Source organism: Erinaceus europaeus, chromosome 10, assembly GCF_950295315.1.
Source record: "Erinaceus europaeus chromosome 10, mEriEur2.1, whole genome shotgun sequence".
In the NCBI taxonomy this organism is placed as follows: Eukaryota; Metazoa; Chordata; class Mammalia; order Eulipotyphla; family Erinaceidae; genus Erinaceus; species Erinaceus europaeus.
In genome coordinates this window covers 96,727,808-96,744,331 of record NC_080171.1, presented here as the reverse complement: position 1 = coordinate 96,744,331, position 16,524 = coordinate 96,727,808, and the positions used below count along the sequence as shown (strand labels likewise).

Below are 16,524 nucleotides of genomic sequence, written 5' to 3'. Positions count from 1 at the left end.
TTTAGCCACTGTGCCACCTCCCAGACCACTTGCAAAGTATTTTCATTGATATCACTTCATCAGTAGCCTTAGGTCTGACCTAGTACCCACTTTAAAATGTGTGTGTGTGTTATTTTTTATGGCTGGGTGCTGGTGTACCTGGTAGAATGCACACATCACATGTACAAGGACACAAATCCCTGTACAGGGGTAGCTTCATGAGTGGTGAAGCAGTGCTATAGGTGTGTCTTTCTCTTTCTATCTCCCTTCCCCTCTCAATTTCTACCTCTATGAAAGAGAAAGCACCACACACTGAAAAAGGGGGAGGGTTAGAAGCTCTACTTTGAGCAGTGGGCTTTGTAGTACAGGCAAGCCCCAGCAGTAACCTTGCTGGCAATGAAAAGAAAAAGGGCTTGAGGAGATAGCATAATGCTTATGCAAACAACTCTCATGCTGGAGGCTCTGTGGCTACAGGTTCAATTTCTGGCACTTCCATAAGTCAGAACTGAGCAGTGTTCTGGTTAGAAAAAAAAAAAATTATGAGAGAACATGAATAAGTAGTATAGTACAGTGGGGGAGATAGTATAATGCTGATATTAAAAGACTTTCATAGGATCAGGCAGTAGCGCAGCCGGTTAAGTGCGCATGGCATAAAGCGCGAGAACTGGCATAAGGATCCCGATTTGAGCCCCCAGCTCCCCACCTACAGGAAGGTCACCTCACAGGCAGTGAAGCAGGTCTGCAGGTGTCTTATCTTTCTCTCCCCCACTCTGTCTTCCCCTCCTTTCTCGATTTTTCTCTGCCCTATCCAACAATAAAACAACAAGGGCAACAAAAAGGGGAAAAAATGGCCTCCAGGAGCAGTGCATTTATAGTGCAGGCGCTAAGCCCCAGTGGTAACCCTGGATGCAAAAAAAAAAAAGACTTTCATGCCTGAGGCTCTGAGGTCCCAGGTTCAATCCTCTACATCACTGTAAGCCAGAGCTCTGGTGTAAAAGGAGGAAAAAAAAAAAAAAAAAAAAAAGAAAGACAAAACAAAGAAGTGTAAAAAAAAAAATTACTTATAGTTCAGTATTTTGTTCCTGTCAACTGAGGTTTTAGTTTTTCCTATTTCCTTCCATTCTTGGAATGGGCTCTGCCTTTGCAGACTGATTACCACAACCACTGCTTCACCTGCTCCGCTCACAGCAGCCAGACTGTGGAGGGAGGAGAGCAGTCTAGGATGGTTGAGGGGCCCTATTAGCTCTGGTTGAGTGTCTCACCTCAGGAGCCTTTTCTATTTCAAACACAGATGTCGTGGTTTGGGTCCAAACCAGCTCCCAAGGGCAGCATCCGGCCATCTATCTCCAACTCTCGGATACCATGGTCCTAGAGAGAACAACCCAAGGATGGAGCTCCATGGGCTGACACTTTTTCTGTGAAAAGAACACTGATACACCAGTCTGGGTGGGTTTTTAAACACTGTAACTGCAGTATTTTGTATAAGCATCTAAATATTGTTTACAAGACTTAAGGCCCACTTCCCTGAAGACTGACTGACTACAAAACTCAGGAGGTAGCTGATCCTATGTCGTTCTGCTCACAAAACAGGAGGGTCCTGGCACTACTCACATTTCCACAATGCTGTTAAAATTCCAGTTCTGGCCAGTCACCCTGTCTTCACCTAAATCTTCTACCTTTTAATGTCAGTGCTTAAAGCTGAAGTGGTCATCAGCATCTGTCAGAAAGGAGACAATAGATCCACTGTGTGTAGTGATGGCGGATGTAAGGACAGCCCTATGGAATGGTACCCAGCAGGTTAGACCCACCTGTTTCTGTGGAAGAACCAACTCGGAGCGTGTGGCTTTTGAAAATTCCCTCTCATTAGCATGTCTGGGTTCTGATGAGTTAGGAGGTGCTTTTTAACCCCTCAAGAAAACATTATTACCATGTTGCTCAAACCACCTAGAACTTTAGATGTGTACATCAAGGTACTCTAGGGCCAGTGTGGAATAATGAATGTGCAACCCATGACAGTATCTGTTACTGAAGAAAAGTAGCAAATGTATTAAGATCCTAAGGATAGTACCAAATACACTCAATTGCCTTTTTAATGAATGTACCTGTCTTGAAAAGGTTGCTGGTAAACGATTTTTTATAGCTGAAATTCTTCACCACTATAAACATGTCTTCTGTATTATAAATATAAATATATATATTTAAATGATGTTCTTATAGGAAAATCAGAACATCAAGAGAAAATTTATTTCTAAGATTGGAATTCCTGTCCTTTTATTGCAGTTTTGCTGGCATTCTGTGGCATCTGCTTCCCTCTGTAGTGGTATTATTTTCATCTGCTCTGCTCTTAATTCTGTGTTATAACACTAAGCAAATGCTAATCATATGTTTTACTGTTGACATTGTTATGTTCTAAGGAATCAGTAGCTGTCCTTTTCCTCAATCTTGACCAAAACACTGGAGGTGCTCTGCCTTGTATACAGAGCTACCATCTTTCTCTTACCCTAGGCCCAAATTTTTATGGTATCACATTTATATAAGGTGTCTGGACAGCCCCCAGCTGGCTGCCAGTGCACAAAACTCTGCAGATGGCTCTGGCAGGGACTGGATTATTAAAGAACAGGAAACATGCTTGTCCTGGATAAGCAACTGTTACCAAGTCTAGAGGAAAACGGCTGACTGCAAGTTTCACTAGTAAAAAAACTAGTAACTAGAGCCCCGAAATTTATTACCACTTATCTAACAATGTAAAGTTGTTTCTCAATTATGTTTAGGGCTAAAACATAAAATATCTCACAATAATTTGCAGGGTTAGTCTCCATTTCTAGGCACCTAGAAGACCAAGTGCAGCACCACCCAATCTGAACACAGGCTGTCTGCCATCCTAGTGGCCCTTTCTCCTATACCTACCTTCTCACTGGCTCCTCCCTGCAGATGCCTGTCCTTTTTAGAATGCAATTTTCCACTTTCCTAGTGGAGACAGGAAATAGGAGTTCCATCTGTTCTGTTAATTTTGACAGTAAGAGGTAGCTTAAAAAAACTTCTTGCCAGCTGTTGCAAGGCAGAATCCCTCGGACAGGGTTTTCAGGGTTTGCCAGTGGCTTCAGTAGTTGTGGGAGCTTCAGTCCTGACTCTAGCCTTTGAGCTGGTCACACACTCCATGTCCCCCTGGCAGTTTGGGGTGCATTTGGTGGGGCGGGGGGCCAACACGTAAGTCAGTACTTGGTTTAAGGAGGATTCAATCTAATCAGGCTTTCCTCCTGCATGTTGAATCTCCTTCAGCTTTAAGAGGAAGAGTGGAGCATATACTCTAAGTGACTTAATGCACTTTTACTTGTATAAAATGTTCTGTGTTAAAACAGTATATATAGCCCTTTATAAGAGTGTTGGATATTGATCTCTCCATCTTGTAAATAGGGATTGTATTATCTAAAACTGCTGTAGAAAACTCATTTGTTGTGCAATACACTTTTTGATGATTAAAGCTCTTCAATCCATATGTAGCTAGTCTTACTTGATACAGTTTGGTATGTCAAAATTCCTTTCACTTGTTCAATTTGGTAATTATGTCTCACACTCAGTATTTCAAAGCCAACTTAAAGGACCAAAGGAAGTTTTGGTGGAGATGGGGCTTCAAGTATACACACTCTCACAAGCTCTGATAGTGACAGAGCTACCATAGCACCAGACACGCAATTCACGGGCCGTGGCACCTCCCATGTAGTTCTGGGGTTCCAAGCTGGGCTGTGCACAACGCTAAGTACACATATGACTACCCTGTGAGCTGTCTCCAGCCTGCTCAGACCTGAGTCAGGACATGTTAAGCAAAGCTTCCTAAAAGTCCACTCTTAAGACTAAGTACAGTCACACAAACTTTTAAAACATAAATTAATTATTGAATGTTTGGCACTTTATTAAACAAGCTCCAAAATTACATACAAATCAAAAGAGTAGAAACAATAAATATTCAGCAAAACATCTCTCCATAGCAGCCAGTGGCACTGTGGCCCAGATCTGAGGTCCTTTTGTGGTAGGAGGCCTATGGGTCGCCATGCTTGCTCCAGGGACTAGCCAAACAGGCTTGTTTCCAGAACGGTTGACCTCTCAATTGTCATCCCACTTGTTACCAACTGTTTTTTCACATACATAAAACACACTGCAAGTATATACTAATAAGCCAAGAGCTTTATTGATGCAGCAGGCACTTTACAATGAACCCAAGAGAGCCTGCCTTTCCTGGGAGGCTGGGATGCTGTACACAAATCCTGGGGGCTTTTCCACTTAAAAAAAAAAAAAAGTTTTCCTCCCTGCCACAGCCCTTGTATCTGCACCTGCACCAATCACCCCTCTCCCATTTTAAACAGGCAGTGCACACAGGCACACCTGACCAACGCTGGCCAGTCACTCCGGTAGACAGTCACAACAACAGTTCTGCATGTCTCATTGACAAAGGCATAGACTATCAGATCCTGCAAAGGATTTAGGAAACAGTAAGACGATTTCTCCCTCCACCTTGAAAATAAAATACACTTCAACGGATGCATGTCCTGAAATAGTTTACTTGGGAGTTCCTAGGAAGATGGTCCAGTGTCAATCCCTTCTTCAGCCTGTGCATCCAAAATTCTTCTCAAGGTAACATGAGTCTTTTGTTTGTTTTTAAACAGTCTTTCTTGCTGTAAGAACTCTTATAATGGAGCCTAGTCCTCCTACTGCTAATGCCTGTGGGGCAGGAAAAGGAAACATGTCAAATGAGACCTGCCTGCTAGAGTGATGGGACCACACCATGTCACAGACTCTGAACAAGGATTCCTACAAGAACCATTAGGAAACAACAGAGCCCACATTTTAGTACAGAGCCCTGTCCTAGTGCCTGGGTCTCAAAGAGCTTCTATTAATAAGTTTCGAGGCAGCAGAGCTGAGCTTAAGAACACTGACACTGTCTGCCACACGCGAAGAACCCCAAGTTTCTAGCCTGCAGGCACTTCTCTCAACACTTAAATAGCACAGGTATACTAGAGTTGCCTCCTAGAACCCTCATGAGAAATGCCAGTAAGGATAGCACCAAAGTCACCTTAAAGGGATCAAAAGGCCTAGCCTCCACCTTGCAAAGCACTGTGACCATCCCCACCCAGTAAGCCCAGGAGGTCACCTGGATGAGTAGGCAGGACAGCCTACTACACCCTCCAGCAGGAACAAGATCACATTCCCATGTCACCAAATCTGCTCAAGTGGCTCTACCTCTCGAGTAAGAGGACCACTTCCTTAAGACTCAACAGCCGGCAGAGGGTAGATAGCATAAAGATTATACAAACAGACTCTCATGCCTGAGGCTCCAAAGTCCCAGATTCAATCCCCCACACCACCATAAGCCAGAGCTGAACAGTGCTCTGGTTAAAAAATAAAAATAAAAAAAGCTCCCCACCTACAAGGGAGTGAAGCAGGTCTGCAGGTGTCTCTCTTTCTCTCCCCCGTCTTCCCCTTCTCTCTCCATTTCTCTCTGTCCCATCCAACAATGACGACATCAATAACAACAACAATAAAACAAGGGCAACAAAAGGGAATAAATAAATAAATAAATGTTAAAAAAAAAAAAGACAACAACCTTGTAGGAAGGGCTTTGTGAGAGTAGCTGCCTGCTGCCTTTTAATGGGCAGGGGACTTTGGCAAACAGGCAGAACACAGGTTTAACAAAAGGTGTTAACTCTTCTACTGACCCAAGCAAGAGACAAGCAAAGTTTCTACTGCTTTGTGTGGATGAAGACCCTATTAAGTGACTTGCTAAAGACTCTACCATTGTAGTCTCCAGCCTGACTAGGCTGAGACCAAAGCAGGAAGCCCTAAGAGCCAGCTGGAGGGTTCCACCTACGTTCCCAAGACACCACCAGCACCAATGCGAAGACCATATTATAAAGCCCCAGTCACCAGCCCTCTTGGACTCCCCTTCTACCATACCATGTCAAGTCACTTGCTCCATGTCCCAGCAGCTAGAGCAACTATGACCAGTGGAGGCAGTAGACCCCTGCCAGGGACTTCACAGAGAAAGGTCAGTGATCAGATGCTACAGGTTACTTCCACATGACCCCTTAGTCTTATATACAACCAGACTGCTTTGGAAAGGCTGGCCTGCTGCTTCAGATAGTTGTGGGGCAGTCAGAGGGCTGTCTGTGCGGGCTACGTGTTCACATACCTTTTCATGCCACTGGAGTAACACTGCACTGCTATTTTCTGTGGGCTTCTCAAACCCTTTATAAATGTACTTCATTAACAAGTCAATGCCATTTCTGTCCAGTGATTGCACAGCCTGCTCAATTTCGCTGCTCTTAAAATTTGTAAGCACTTTCAGCACCACGCCCTGGGCTCGTTCCTACAGGGGAAAGAGAAAGGGAGTGAGGACCAAAGCCATGGCCCAGGCACTTCTACACCGCCAACCCCTCTACCCCGTGAAGGTATAGAAACATGAAACCAAATGGTCAGCTCACTAAAAACTGCCTTCTTTATTTCTTTTAATATTTATTTGTTGCCTTTTCTTGCCCTTGTTTTACTGTTGTTATTGTTGTTGATGTCATTATTGGACAGGACAGAGAGAAATGGAGAGGGGAAGGGAAGACACAGAGGGGGAAAGACAGACACCTGCAGACCTGCTTCACCGCCTGTGAAGGAACTCCCCTGCAGGTGGGGAGCCGGGGGCTCGAACTGGGATCCTTACGTCAGTCCTTGTGCTCTGCGCCACCTGCGCTTAACCCTCTGTGCCACCACCCAACTCTCAAACTGCCTTATTTCTTTTTTTTTAATATTTATTTTATTTATTCCCTTTTGTTGCCCTTGTTGTTTTATTGTTGTAGTTATTATTATTGTTGTCGTTGTTGGATAGGACAGAGAGAAATGGAGAGAGGGAGGGGAAGACAGAGAGGAGGAGAGAAAGATAGACACCTGCAGACCTGCTTCATCGCCTGCAGGTGGGGAGCCGGGGTTCGAACTGGAATCCTTATGCCGGTCCTTGTGCTTTGCGCCACCTGCACTTAGCCCGCTGCACTACAGCCTGACTCCCTCAAACTGCCTTATTTCTAACTTGAAAAAAATAAAAAGAAGGGCAGAGGGTAGAGGGCATAATGGTTATGCAAAGAGATTCTCATGCCTGAGGCTCTGAAGTCTCAGGTTCAATCCCCTGCACCACCATAAGCTAGAGCTGAACAGTGCTCTGGTTAAAAAATTAAAAATAAATAAAAATAAAAAGTGGGCTGGAAATTTTTATTGATTTAAACTTAAAAGTAATTCTTATTGATGGTAAGTTTTCCCATTTATTGGGGGAGGGGGAATAAGAATTTTAGGGGGGAGAAAAAAAAAATCACTGTCCTAGGGGCCAGGAGGTGGCGCACCTGGTTAAGCGCACACATTACAGTGCGCAAGGATCTGGGTTCAAGTCCCTGGCCCCCACCTGCAGGGGGAAAGCTTCACAAGTGATGAAGCAGATCTGCAGGTGTCTCTCTGTCTCTCTTCCGCACTATATCCCCTCCTCTGACAATTTCTCTCTGTCTCTATTCAAAAATCAATAAATAAAGATTTAAACAATTAAAAAAAAAATCACTGTCCTGGGTGACATCAGCAAGGCTCTACAGTGGATCACAACTATGGGGATATTTACCTACTTATTTACTTTGTAATGAGGCAGAAGAGAGATCAGAGCAACTCTCTGGCATATGTGGTGCCAGAGATTGAACACATGATTGCATGCCTCCAAGTCCAGAGCTCAGGCGCTGTACTTTCTCCCAGGCCACTGGGAATCTTGAGAGTGCAGCAGTATCTCTCTGCACTTATACCCAGTAAGAGGGGTCACTTCCCTCCGTGTCTGGGGTACCACTACTGATTACATCAAGATGCTGTCACAAAATGACAAAGTCCCCTTCCCTTGCACTAAATTTTTGACAGCCTCTCTGATGCAGTAAACTGTATCTCCTCACCTGTTTTTAATTGGCAAGAAACCTTAAAAGCACAAGGGGGAAAAAAAACCCTATGCAGAGAAAGTCTTAATAGTCTATAAAAGCATAGCCACTGATAAGTCAGTCCCGCTGGGTGAGCTGATTTGTAATTTTGCTAATCAGCAAAGGCTGGTCTGACTTCTCGCCCTATGAGGCCCTGGGGAAGAGTGAGAATTTCTTGGGGGAGTTTTTATCTTTAACACTGACATCTTTGATGGCTTCTGTGGAAACACTGCCCAGTGCCAACTCACTCCCCTGGCAGATCTTCAGAGGCAGAGATGAAACAGACACTGTCTGGGGGCCCCAGGGAGTTCACACTCGGCTGAGGAAACAGATTAACAGCCCAGTCCCAACAACATTCTGCAGAGCTGCAGCAAACCCCCCTTTACCTTCACAGCTTGATTCTTGGTGTTGACAGGAGAGTTCCGCAAAGCAGCATGAAAGGCCCGAAGCATGTCCCCTGTGCATCATCATCAGTTAAGGATGGCTAGGCTCAAGTATGTCCAGGCTTTCAGAACTGAACTCATCTTAAAAACACCTGGAGGGGGCCAGGAGATAGTTCACCCAGTAAAGTACACACTTAACCATATATGAGGTCCCAGATTTGAACCCTGGTACCACATGGAAGCACCACAACAGGGAAAGTTCCATGGATGGTGGGACAAGGAGTGTTTTCTCTCTCTGAAATAAATGAGAATGTCAGCCAGACACAGTGGAATTGCATATGTGCAAGGCATTGTGGGAAAAGAAACAACAGAATAAAAGCAAACTGTCGCATCTTACCCACCCACCTCCCACTGCTGGCTTCCATGTGGGCAAAGCCTATTTAGAGAAGCCTGGAGCATTCTCGAGTAGAGGGTATCTCTCTACTCTGCAAAGTCCTCTTTCAGTCATCCCTTAAGTTCCTGAAAGCAACTTTGAATGTTCATACATTCACTCCCTGAAAGGCAATACGAAAGCAAAAGCTCTCAGAAGTAACTTACTCAAAATTGGGCAAAACCTGATTTAATTTTTAGTCTGTATGGTACATCAATCAGTCCCACCAGGTCCTCACAACCACCAAGTAAGATCAGCATTCTCATCTTCAAAAAGAGCGAAAGCACAGAGATTTAGGTATGCATCTGACGATTTTACCAGCTACACTACTAAAGGAATTAAGACATGCTAAGACTTTTGCCTTACGAAACCTCTTAGGTCTGTGAGGCATCAAGTACTTTTTTTTTATTGAATAGAGACAGAGAGAAACGGGGAGAGGAGGTGGAAATAGCAAAGAAGACAGGGAGACACCTGAAGCTGTACTTCACCGTTTGTGAAGCTTTCCTCCTGCAGGTGGGGAGCAGGGGCTTGATCCCAGGTCCTTGCGCATTGTAATGTGTGTGCTTTACCAGATGCACCACCACCTGGCCCCTGAGGCACCAAATTCTATAAGAGGGAGAATTTACTCATCTAAAAAGAACCTTTTGCAAACAAAACGAGCAGATCCAATCCCAGTACCACCTGACAATTTTATTTATTTATTACTAGAGCACCGCTCAGCTCTGGCTTATGGTGGTGCAGGGATTGAACCTGAGACTCTGGAGTCTTAGGCATAAAAGTCTCTTTGTGGGGGTCGGGCGGTGGCGCAGTGGGTTAAGCACATGTGGTGCAAAGCTCAGGGACCAGGGTAAGGATCCCGGTTCGAGCCCCCGGCTCCCCACCTGCAGAGGGGAGTTGCTTCACAGGTGGTGAAGCAGGTCTGCAGGTGTGCAGGTGTCTTTCTCTCCCCCTCTTCTCTCCATTTCTCTCTGTCCTATCCAACAACGAACAATATCAACAATGGCAATAATAATAACCACAACAAGGCTACAACAAGAAGGGCAACAAAAAGGGGGGGGAACGGGGGGCTGGGAAATGGCCTCCAGGGGCAGTGGATTCATGGTGCAGGCACCGAGCCCAGCAATAACCCTGGAGGAAAAAAAAAAAGTCTCTTTGCAATAACCATTATGCTGTCTTCCCCCATCCTGTGACACCACATTATTTTATTGAGTTCTGAATACGTAGCACTCAAAGTTACAATCTGGGTTAAGTCCCCAAAGGTGACACCTATTTTAAACTGACTTACATCACCCAACTTTCATTTCCTCATCTGAAACACTAGCTTCAGCCAAAAGGCTTCAAAAATAGAACAAAGAACAGATTCTGCCCTATGAGGTCTCTACCCCTGTTGGTGCAGTGATACCCACGTATGAACAGCCTCCAGAGCCAACAGAATCCACCCACCCAGCAGCCACTTGCATGGAGGTTCCTGCGCCAGCTCAGCTTTAACCCATCTCCCTTAATTCAGAGGCAGCACCCCACACTCCTGTATCTGTAGACTTCAGAATGTCTTTTCATTAGTCAGGTGGGTCGGTCTAATATCGACCTCTGATAACTGCTACCTCGTAATTTTTTTCTAATTTGATATAGCAGAGCAGAAAGGAGACTATCAGAAATCAGCAAGGAAAGCTAGACGGGCATGGCTGGAAAACAGCCATCTGTAAAGCTAAGGAAGAACGACTAGTTGGGCGTGGGGAGAGTCACCTGTGGAGCCAGGTCTCTCAAGCCTGCATACAAGTGTTGGTGGGTACGGGCCCTAGAGCAGCAGGGGAGCAAGGAGAACACCAATGCGACCTACAAGTCACAAGCCAGTCTGTGCACTCAGCTGCTTGTAGGTCCTTTTAGAAAGCAAGCTGTGTTGGGAGTTGGGTGGTAGACAACGAAAGGGAATGAATAAATATTAAAAAAAAAAAAAAATTGAGAAAGCAGGCTGTGGGGTGGCTAGAGAACCATACCTAGCCCTCCAGACCAGTTTTTCCCTTTCCTTTTTTTTTTTTTTTTTTTGTCTCCAGGGTTATCTCTGGGCCTGGGGTCCCTGTATTACGAATCCACTGACCATTTTTTCCATTTTTGTTTCCACTGTCAAACAGGAGGGATAAGACAGAGAGAAACTGAAAGGGAAAAGGGAAAGAGAAAGATAAGATACGTGCAGATCTGCTTCCCCACTTGTGAAACAACCCCCCTGCAGATGGGGAGCTGGGGTCTCAAACCAGGATCCCTGTGCTAGTCCTGCTTAACCCGGTGTGCCACCAGCCAGCCCTCCATAACAGTTTTTTAAAATATTTATTTATTCCCTTTTGTTGCCCTTGCTTTATTGTTGTAGTTATTACTATTGTTGTTATTGATGTTGTCATTGTTGGATAGGACAGAGAGAAATGGAGAGGGGAGGGGAAGATAGAGAGGGGGAGAGAAAGATAGACACCTACAGACCTGCTTCACCACCTGTGAAGCGATTCCCCTGTAGGTGGGGAGCCGGGGGCTCAAACCAGGATCCTTAGGCCAGTCCTTGCGCTTTGCGCCACCTGTGCTTAACCTGCTGCACTATCGCCCGACTCCCAGATCAGTTTTTTAGTCACAGCACTACTGATGTTTGAGACCGGAGACTCTATTCCTCATGGGGTTATTCTGTGCCTTGTAGGATATTCAGCAGCCTCTACTCACTCAGTATGCTATACTAAACACTCCTATTTGACAGTGGAAATGTCTCCAAACACTGGCAAATTTCTTCAAGGAAGGGGTGCAAACCTGTGCTCTAGACAAATCCATGCTCCAGGCTACCAGAAACTACAAGGGAGGTAGAGGCAAATGGTCTGGGAGGTGGTGCAGTGGATAAAGCATTAGATTCTCAACCATGAGGTCCTGAGCTCAATCCCCGGCAGCACATGTGCCAGAGTGATGTCTGGTTCTTTCTCTCTATCTTCCTCATGAATAAATAAATTACTTAAAAAAAAAAAAAAAGAGGCAACAAATACTTTAAAATACCTACAAGGGGCCATGAAGATAGCACAATAGTTTATAAAGCAGGCTTTCAGATTCAATCCCTAGCACTTCTGCAAGCCAGAGCTGAGCAGTGCTCTGAGAGGGGAAAAAAAAAAGTCTAAAAATCTCTACAAGATCTCAGGTGCTTTCAAGTCATCTCATGACTACCTGTGAGACAAAAATTACTTTTGAGGTTCAGAGAAATGACCTGTCCAAGGTTGCAAAGCTATTTATTTATAAGCTACCAATGGTGTAACATGCCAAGCATGCCTGAATCTAAACCCAAACGCTTTCCAGAATCCCCCACCTGCCACTCTACCCTCAGAACCAAGCTGCTCCTGCAGGTCACTAGCTGTGTGTCCAGTGATGCTTCCGTGTAACCTGGAAGGGAAGCATGCTTCTTTCTTTCTTTTTTAACTTACAGGGGGACCAGGGGCTCCAACCTAGGTCCTTGTGCACTGTAACAAGTATGTTCAACCAGGTGCATCACCACCTGGTCCCGAAAGCATGTTTCTTCATTCATCAGAGGATACTGAGCTTCAAAGAGGATATGTGACCTATTCAAGGTCACATAGTCACAGCCTGGTAGAGCCGGACCACACAGCCCATATATTTTCTTTCTTTCTTTCCTTTTTTTTTTTTTTTTTAAACCAGAGCACTGCTCAGCTCTGGCTTATGGTGGTGCAGGGGACTGAACCTGGTACTATGGAGCATCAGGCATGAGTCTCTTTGCATAACCATTATGCTATCTACCCACTGTGCCCCTGCACATTCTATACTTCATCTGTGTGGCAGTCTCCCCCCATCACTTGCTTCCCTATACAGAACTAGGTCAGGTCTCCACCTACCTTCTTCCACTTCAATCAATCAACCTCTCCATCCCTACTCTCTGTCTCGGACCTAAGACTCCTAGAAGTCTGCTAAACAGTTTAAGTTCAATGATCTAATACAACTCCAAACCTGGCACACGAAAAACTAAAGCTTATCATGCACCAATAATTATCAATAAATAGCTAGCTCCTCCTCCCTCACTGGACCCAACATTTGCCAAGATTTCAGTTCTCACCTGCTACCCTTCCTTTCCCCAATCCCAAGAGGTACTCTCTCTATGGTAACAAGATTTGCCACTGCCACTAGCAGCAACACTATTATTCCCTGGCTGGCTAAATCTGGTCTCCAAGCAGCCTCAAAGAAATTATCACTGGTCAGGGGCATATCCAGAGATATTTCAAGGCTTCAACAAAGCCTTGAAACACCAAGACCAAGAGGAGATAAGTAAACCTTGTTTTCCCCATTTGTGGCTGTTCAGGGCTACAGGCCTGACCCTGGAGTCCTTTTGACACAGACTGCCCATGAGCCAGGACCTGAAGCAGGCTGGAAAAACAACTTTCCCTCACCGAGGTCCTGCTCATGACCTCATTTCACTAGTGGGCCAAGCACGGTGAGCCTGATGGGGCAGGAAATACAAGTTTGAATCCCCACCTTGGTTAATACATTCCTATTTAAACAAAGAACATCAGACCATATTTTGTCTTAAAAGGCATACAGGAGGAACGACAGGACTCCTCCCAAAAGCATTTTTGGGGCCTGACTTCCCAAGCTGAGTCAACTGATTAAAACACCCAGAACCTGATTTAAATAAAGCAGGAGCCTCCAACCCTTACCAGGCAAGTGCGGGGGAGGGGCGGGCATTTCCTGCAACACCATTTCAATAAAGAAAAATCTTTCCTGTGAGAATAAGTCAGTTTCCTGTGCTCAACCTGCTCAGGGACCGAGCAGGCTGTGACAACCACCTCTATTTTTAATCTTGTTGTCTAAATGCTTATTTTCTGTGGTCACAAGAATAGTCATTTCCAGTCAGGCGGCTCTACTTTTAACAGTTCACTTAGGCAGTCTAGTGTTGCTTTCCCCCCCCCCTTTGAGCTCTAAACCACTAGTCTTTCCCACGGCTTCCTGCAGAAGGGTACTGGGGGAGAAGAGCCAAAACTACACTTGTTGAATGTGGCGGAGACCGTCAAGGTCGAAAAAGCCAACGGAGCTCATAGGAAACCTAGGTTAAGTGAGCAAGGGGCTTGAAACCCGTGGGTGGGACCCACGGCAGCGGGGGGAGGGGGCGGGGCACCAGCTCGGGCTCGCGAGCCGGACGGGGGCTCCGGCCTGCGCGCCCCGCCCGCCCCGGGCCCAGCCCCCCGCTGCAGCCCCCACCGCCCTCTGCGCGGTGCTGCAACCAAGCCCAAGCACCGAGCCCGGGAGCCGCCCCGGCCGCTCAGGTACTCAGCGGTGGCTCATCTCGGCCCCTCCCGCCGCCCAAGCCCCCGAAATGCCTTCACCCCCCACCCCCACCGGAGGCCTGTCCAAGGACGGGGAGCCCAAGGAAGGTTCAGCCTGGACGGGCTGAGGAGGCACTGGGGAGAGAAGGGAGACCTGGCGGGTGAGCGGGGTGACCGCGGGGCCGGGACGCTCCCGGGTTGCGCAGCGGCAGCCCGTCCACCCGCATCTCGGTGCTGCAGGGGCCGCGGCCAGGTGGGCGCAGTCGGGAGACCGGGTCGGAGGGAGATGGGGGAAAGCTGCCTGCCGAAGGGGGCCAGAACGGACGCGAACTGGCAGGACGACCCGCAGGGGCCGGGGAGAACAGGAGCGACGGTGCCAGCCTAAGGGGCCGCATCCAGGGGCAGAGGGAGCCGGGGCCGAACGCGGCGGGAAGGCCCCGCAGCCGTTTCGGAGAAGGATATTGCCGCAGGAGCCCGTCCACCTCGTTGGGGTCCGGGCCTGGCTCGGCCGCCGCCGCCGCCGCCTCCTCCTGTTCGTCCACGAATTTGTTCTCGTCAAACTCGTCGATGTCCACCCGACGGAAGCGCGAGGACAGTGTGTTCCGGGCCATGGCGGGGGCTGGGCGCCCGCACAGCTACCTCCACTCCGCTCGGCTCCGCACCGGCTCGGGGGCGGGAAGCGCTGGCTGGGCACCTCCTCCGCGCGCAGCCGCCGCTGCCCGCCCACTTCCGGGCCGTGCCGGAAACGGAAGTGAGTGTGGTCGTGGTGGGCGTGGCGTAGGTGGCTGCGCTGCGAAGTCCGCCCGGTGGGTATCCAGGTCAGGTCGCCACCTTGAGCCCCTCGCCTGCCTGGAGATTGGGTCTTCGTGTCTGAGAAGCGGGCGTCCGAGCCGAGCCTTGTGTGCGGTTTAATTACGCCGGTTCTTTGGCTTCCCACCTGCATCCGAGGAGCGTCGCGGGGCACAGGGCACCACAGCGGACTCCAGGGATGGGCGTCCCTGCTCAGACTGAGGGAGGAGCGCTGTTTGGACCACAGACCTTCCAGCCTGGGGAGGAGTGCAGCAGTAATGCTCAAGACCCAGGTTCCATCCTGCCACCGCCAATAGCCAGAGCTGACCGATTCAAGAAATTCTGGCGGCTGGGACGTAGTGCAGTGACTAAAGTTTTTGGCCTTTCAAATAGGAGGTCCCCGGTTCAACTCCTGCTATGGTGTGGGCCAGATCGATGCTCTGGTTTCTCTCCGCTCACATATAAGTAAGCCTTCAAAAAATAAAGAAATACTGGGACTGGAGCAAACTGAGTGGTTTACACAACAGACTTTTTATGACTGAGGCTCCGAAAGCCCTGGTCCTATATCCGGCACCACCATAAACCAAAGGTGCGTGGGGGCGGGGAGGGGGGAACCTCTGGACGGAGGAGACAATGCAAGCCTGATGCTCCAGAGACCCCACATCAATTTTTTTTTTTTGCCTCCAGGGTTATTGCTGGGGCTTCGAAATCACTGCTCCTGGAGGCTTTTTTTCCCCTTTTGTTGCCCTTGTTTTATCGTTGCTGTGGTTATGATTATTGTTATTGCTGTCGTTGTTGGATAGGACAGAGAGAAATGGAGAGAGGAGGGGAGACAGAGGGGGAGAGAAAGATAGACACCTGCAGACCTGCTTCACCGCCTGTGAAGTGACTCCCCTGCAGGTGAGGAGTGCGGGATCAAACCGGGATCCTTACGCCAGTTCTCGCGCTTTGCGCCGCTGTGTTACCGCCAGACGCCCAGAGTTCAATTGCTGGCACCACCACATGTCAGAATCGAGCAGTTAGTTCAACTCTCAGTAATAAAGAAAAAAAAAAAAAAAATCTTGAGTCAGCAAAACAGCTCACTTGGATAGTGCACTGCTGTTAATGAAAGAGGGAGGGGGAGTCGGGCGGTAGCGCAGCGGGTTAAGCGCAGGTGGCGCAAAGCACAAGGACCGGCATAAGGATCCGGATTCGAACCCCGGCTCCCCACCTGCAGGGGAGTCGCTTCACAGGCGGTGAAGCAGGTCTGCAGGTGTCTATCTTTCCTCCTCTCTGCCTTCCCCTCCTCTCTCCATTTCTCTCTGTCCTGTCCAATAACAACAACAATAATAACTACAATAAAACAAGGGCAATAAAAGGGAATAAATAAATATTTTAAAAATTTAAAAAAGAAAGGTAGGAAGAGGGGGCAAGTAGTACACTTGGCAGAGCAGCCGTTGCAATGCTCAGGGAGCCAGGTACAAGGCGCTGGTCCAAACCTACAGTCAGGAGAACGTAAGAAGCACTGCTGCGGGTGTCTCTTTCCCTCTCTCGCTTTATCTCCCCTTCCCCTCTCAATTTCTCTGTTTCTATCCGATAAATAAATAAATGTTTATAAGTAAATAAATATTAAAGAGAAGGGAGGGGATATTTTAAAGATGTTTTGGGGGGGGGGACCATAATGGTTATGCAAAAAGATT

At 47.5% G+C, this 16,524-nt stretch overlaps 2 protein-coding genes across 6 annotated transcripts in view; one reads left to right on the top strand and one right to left on the bottom strand.

The window, feature by feature from the left end:
- Positions 1-3,475, top strand: part of GOLGA1 (golgin A1) — a 74,392-nt gene extending 70,917 nt beyond the window's left edge. For all 5 annotated transcript variants that reach the window (XM_016185025.2, XM_060200155.1, XM_060200156.1 and 2 more), the window contains one exon: positions 1,271-3,475. In XM_016185025.2, coding sequence (XP_016040511.1) covers positions 1,271-1,351 — 81 coding nt within the window. In that variant the 3' untranslated portion in view covers positions 1,352-3,475. The remainder of the gene's footprint in view (positions 1-1,270) is intronic.
- A 389-nt stretch (positions 3,476-3,864) lies between these two features.
- Positions 3,865-14,780, bottom strand: ARPC5L (actin related protein 2/3 complex subunit 5 like). Its single transcript, XM_007539982.3, has 4 exons — positions 14,519-14,780; positions 8,342-8,414; positions 6,164-6,340; positions 3,865-4,695 (listed from the first exon to the last, which is right to left on the bottom strand). The coding sequence occupies exons 1-4, from the start codon at positions 14,665-14,667 to the stop codon at positions 4,633-4,635; spliced, it is 462 nt and encodes a 153-aa protein (XP_007540044.1). The 5' UTR covers positions 14,668-14,780; the 3' UTR covers positions 3,865-4,632.
- Between the last annotated feature and the right edge of the window lie 1,744 nt (positions 14,781-16,524).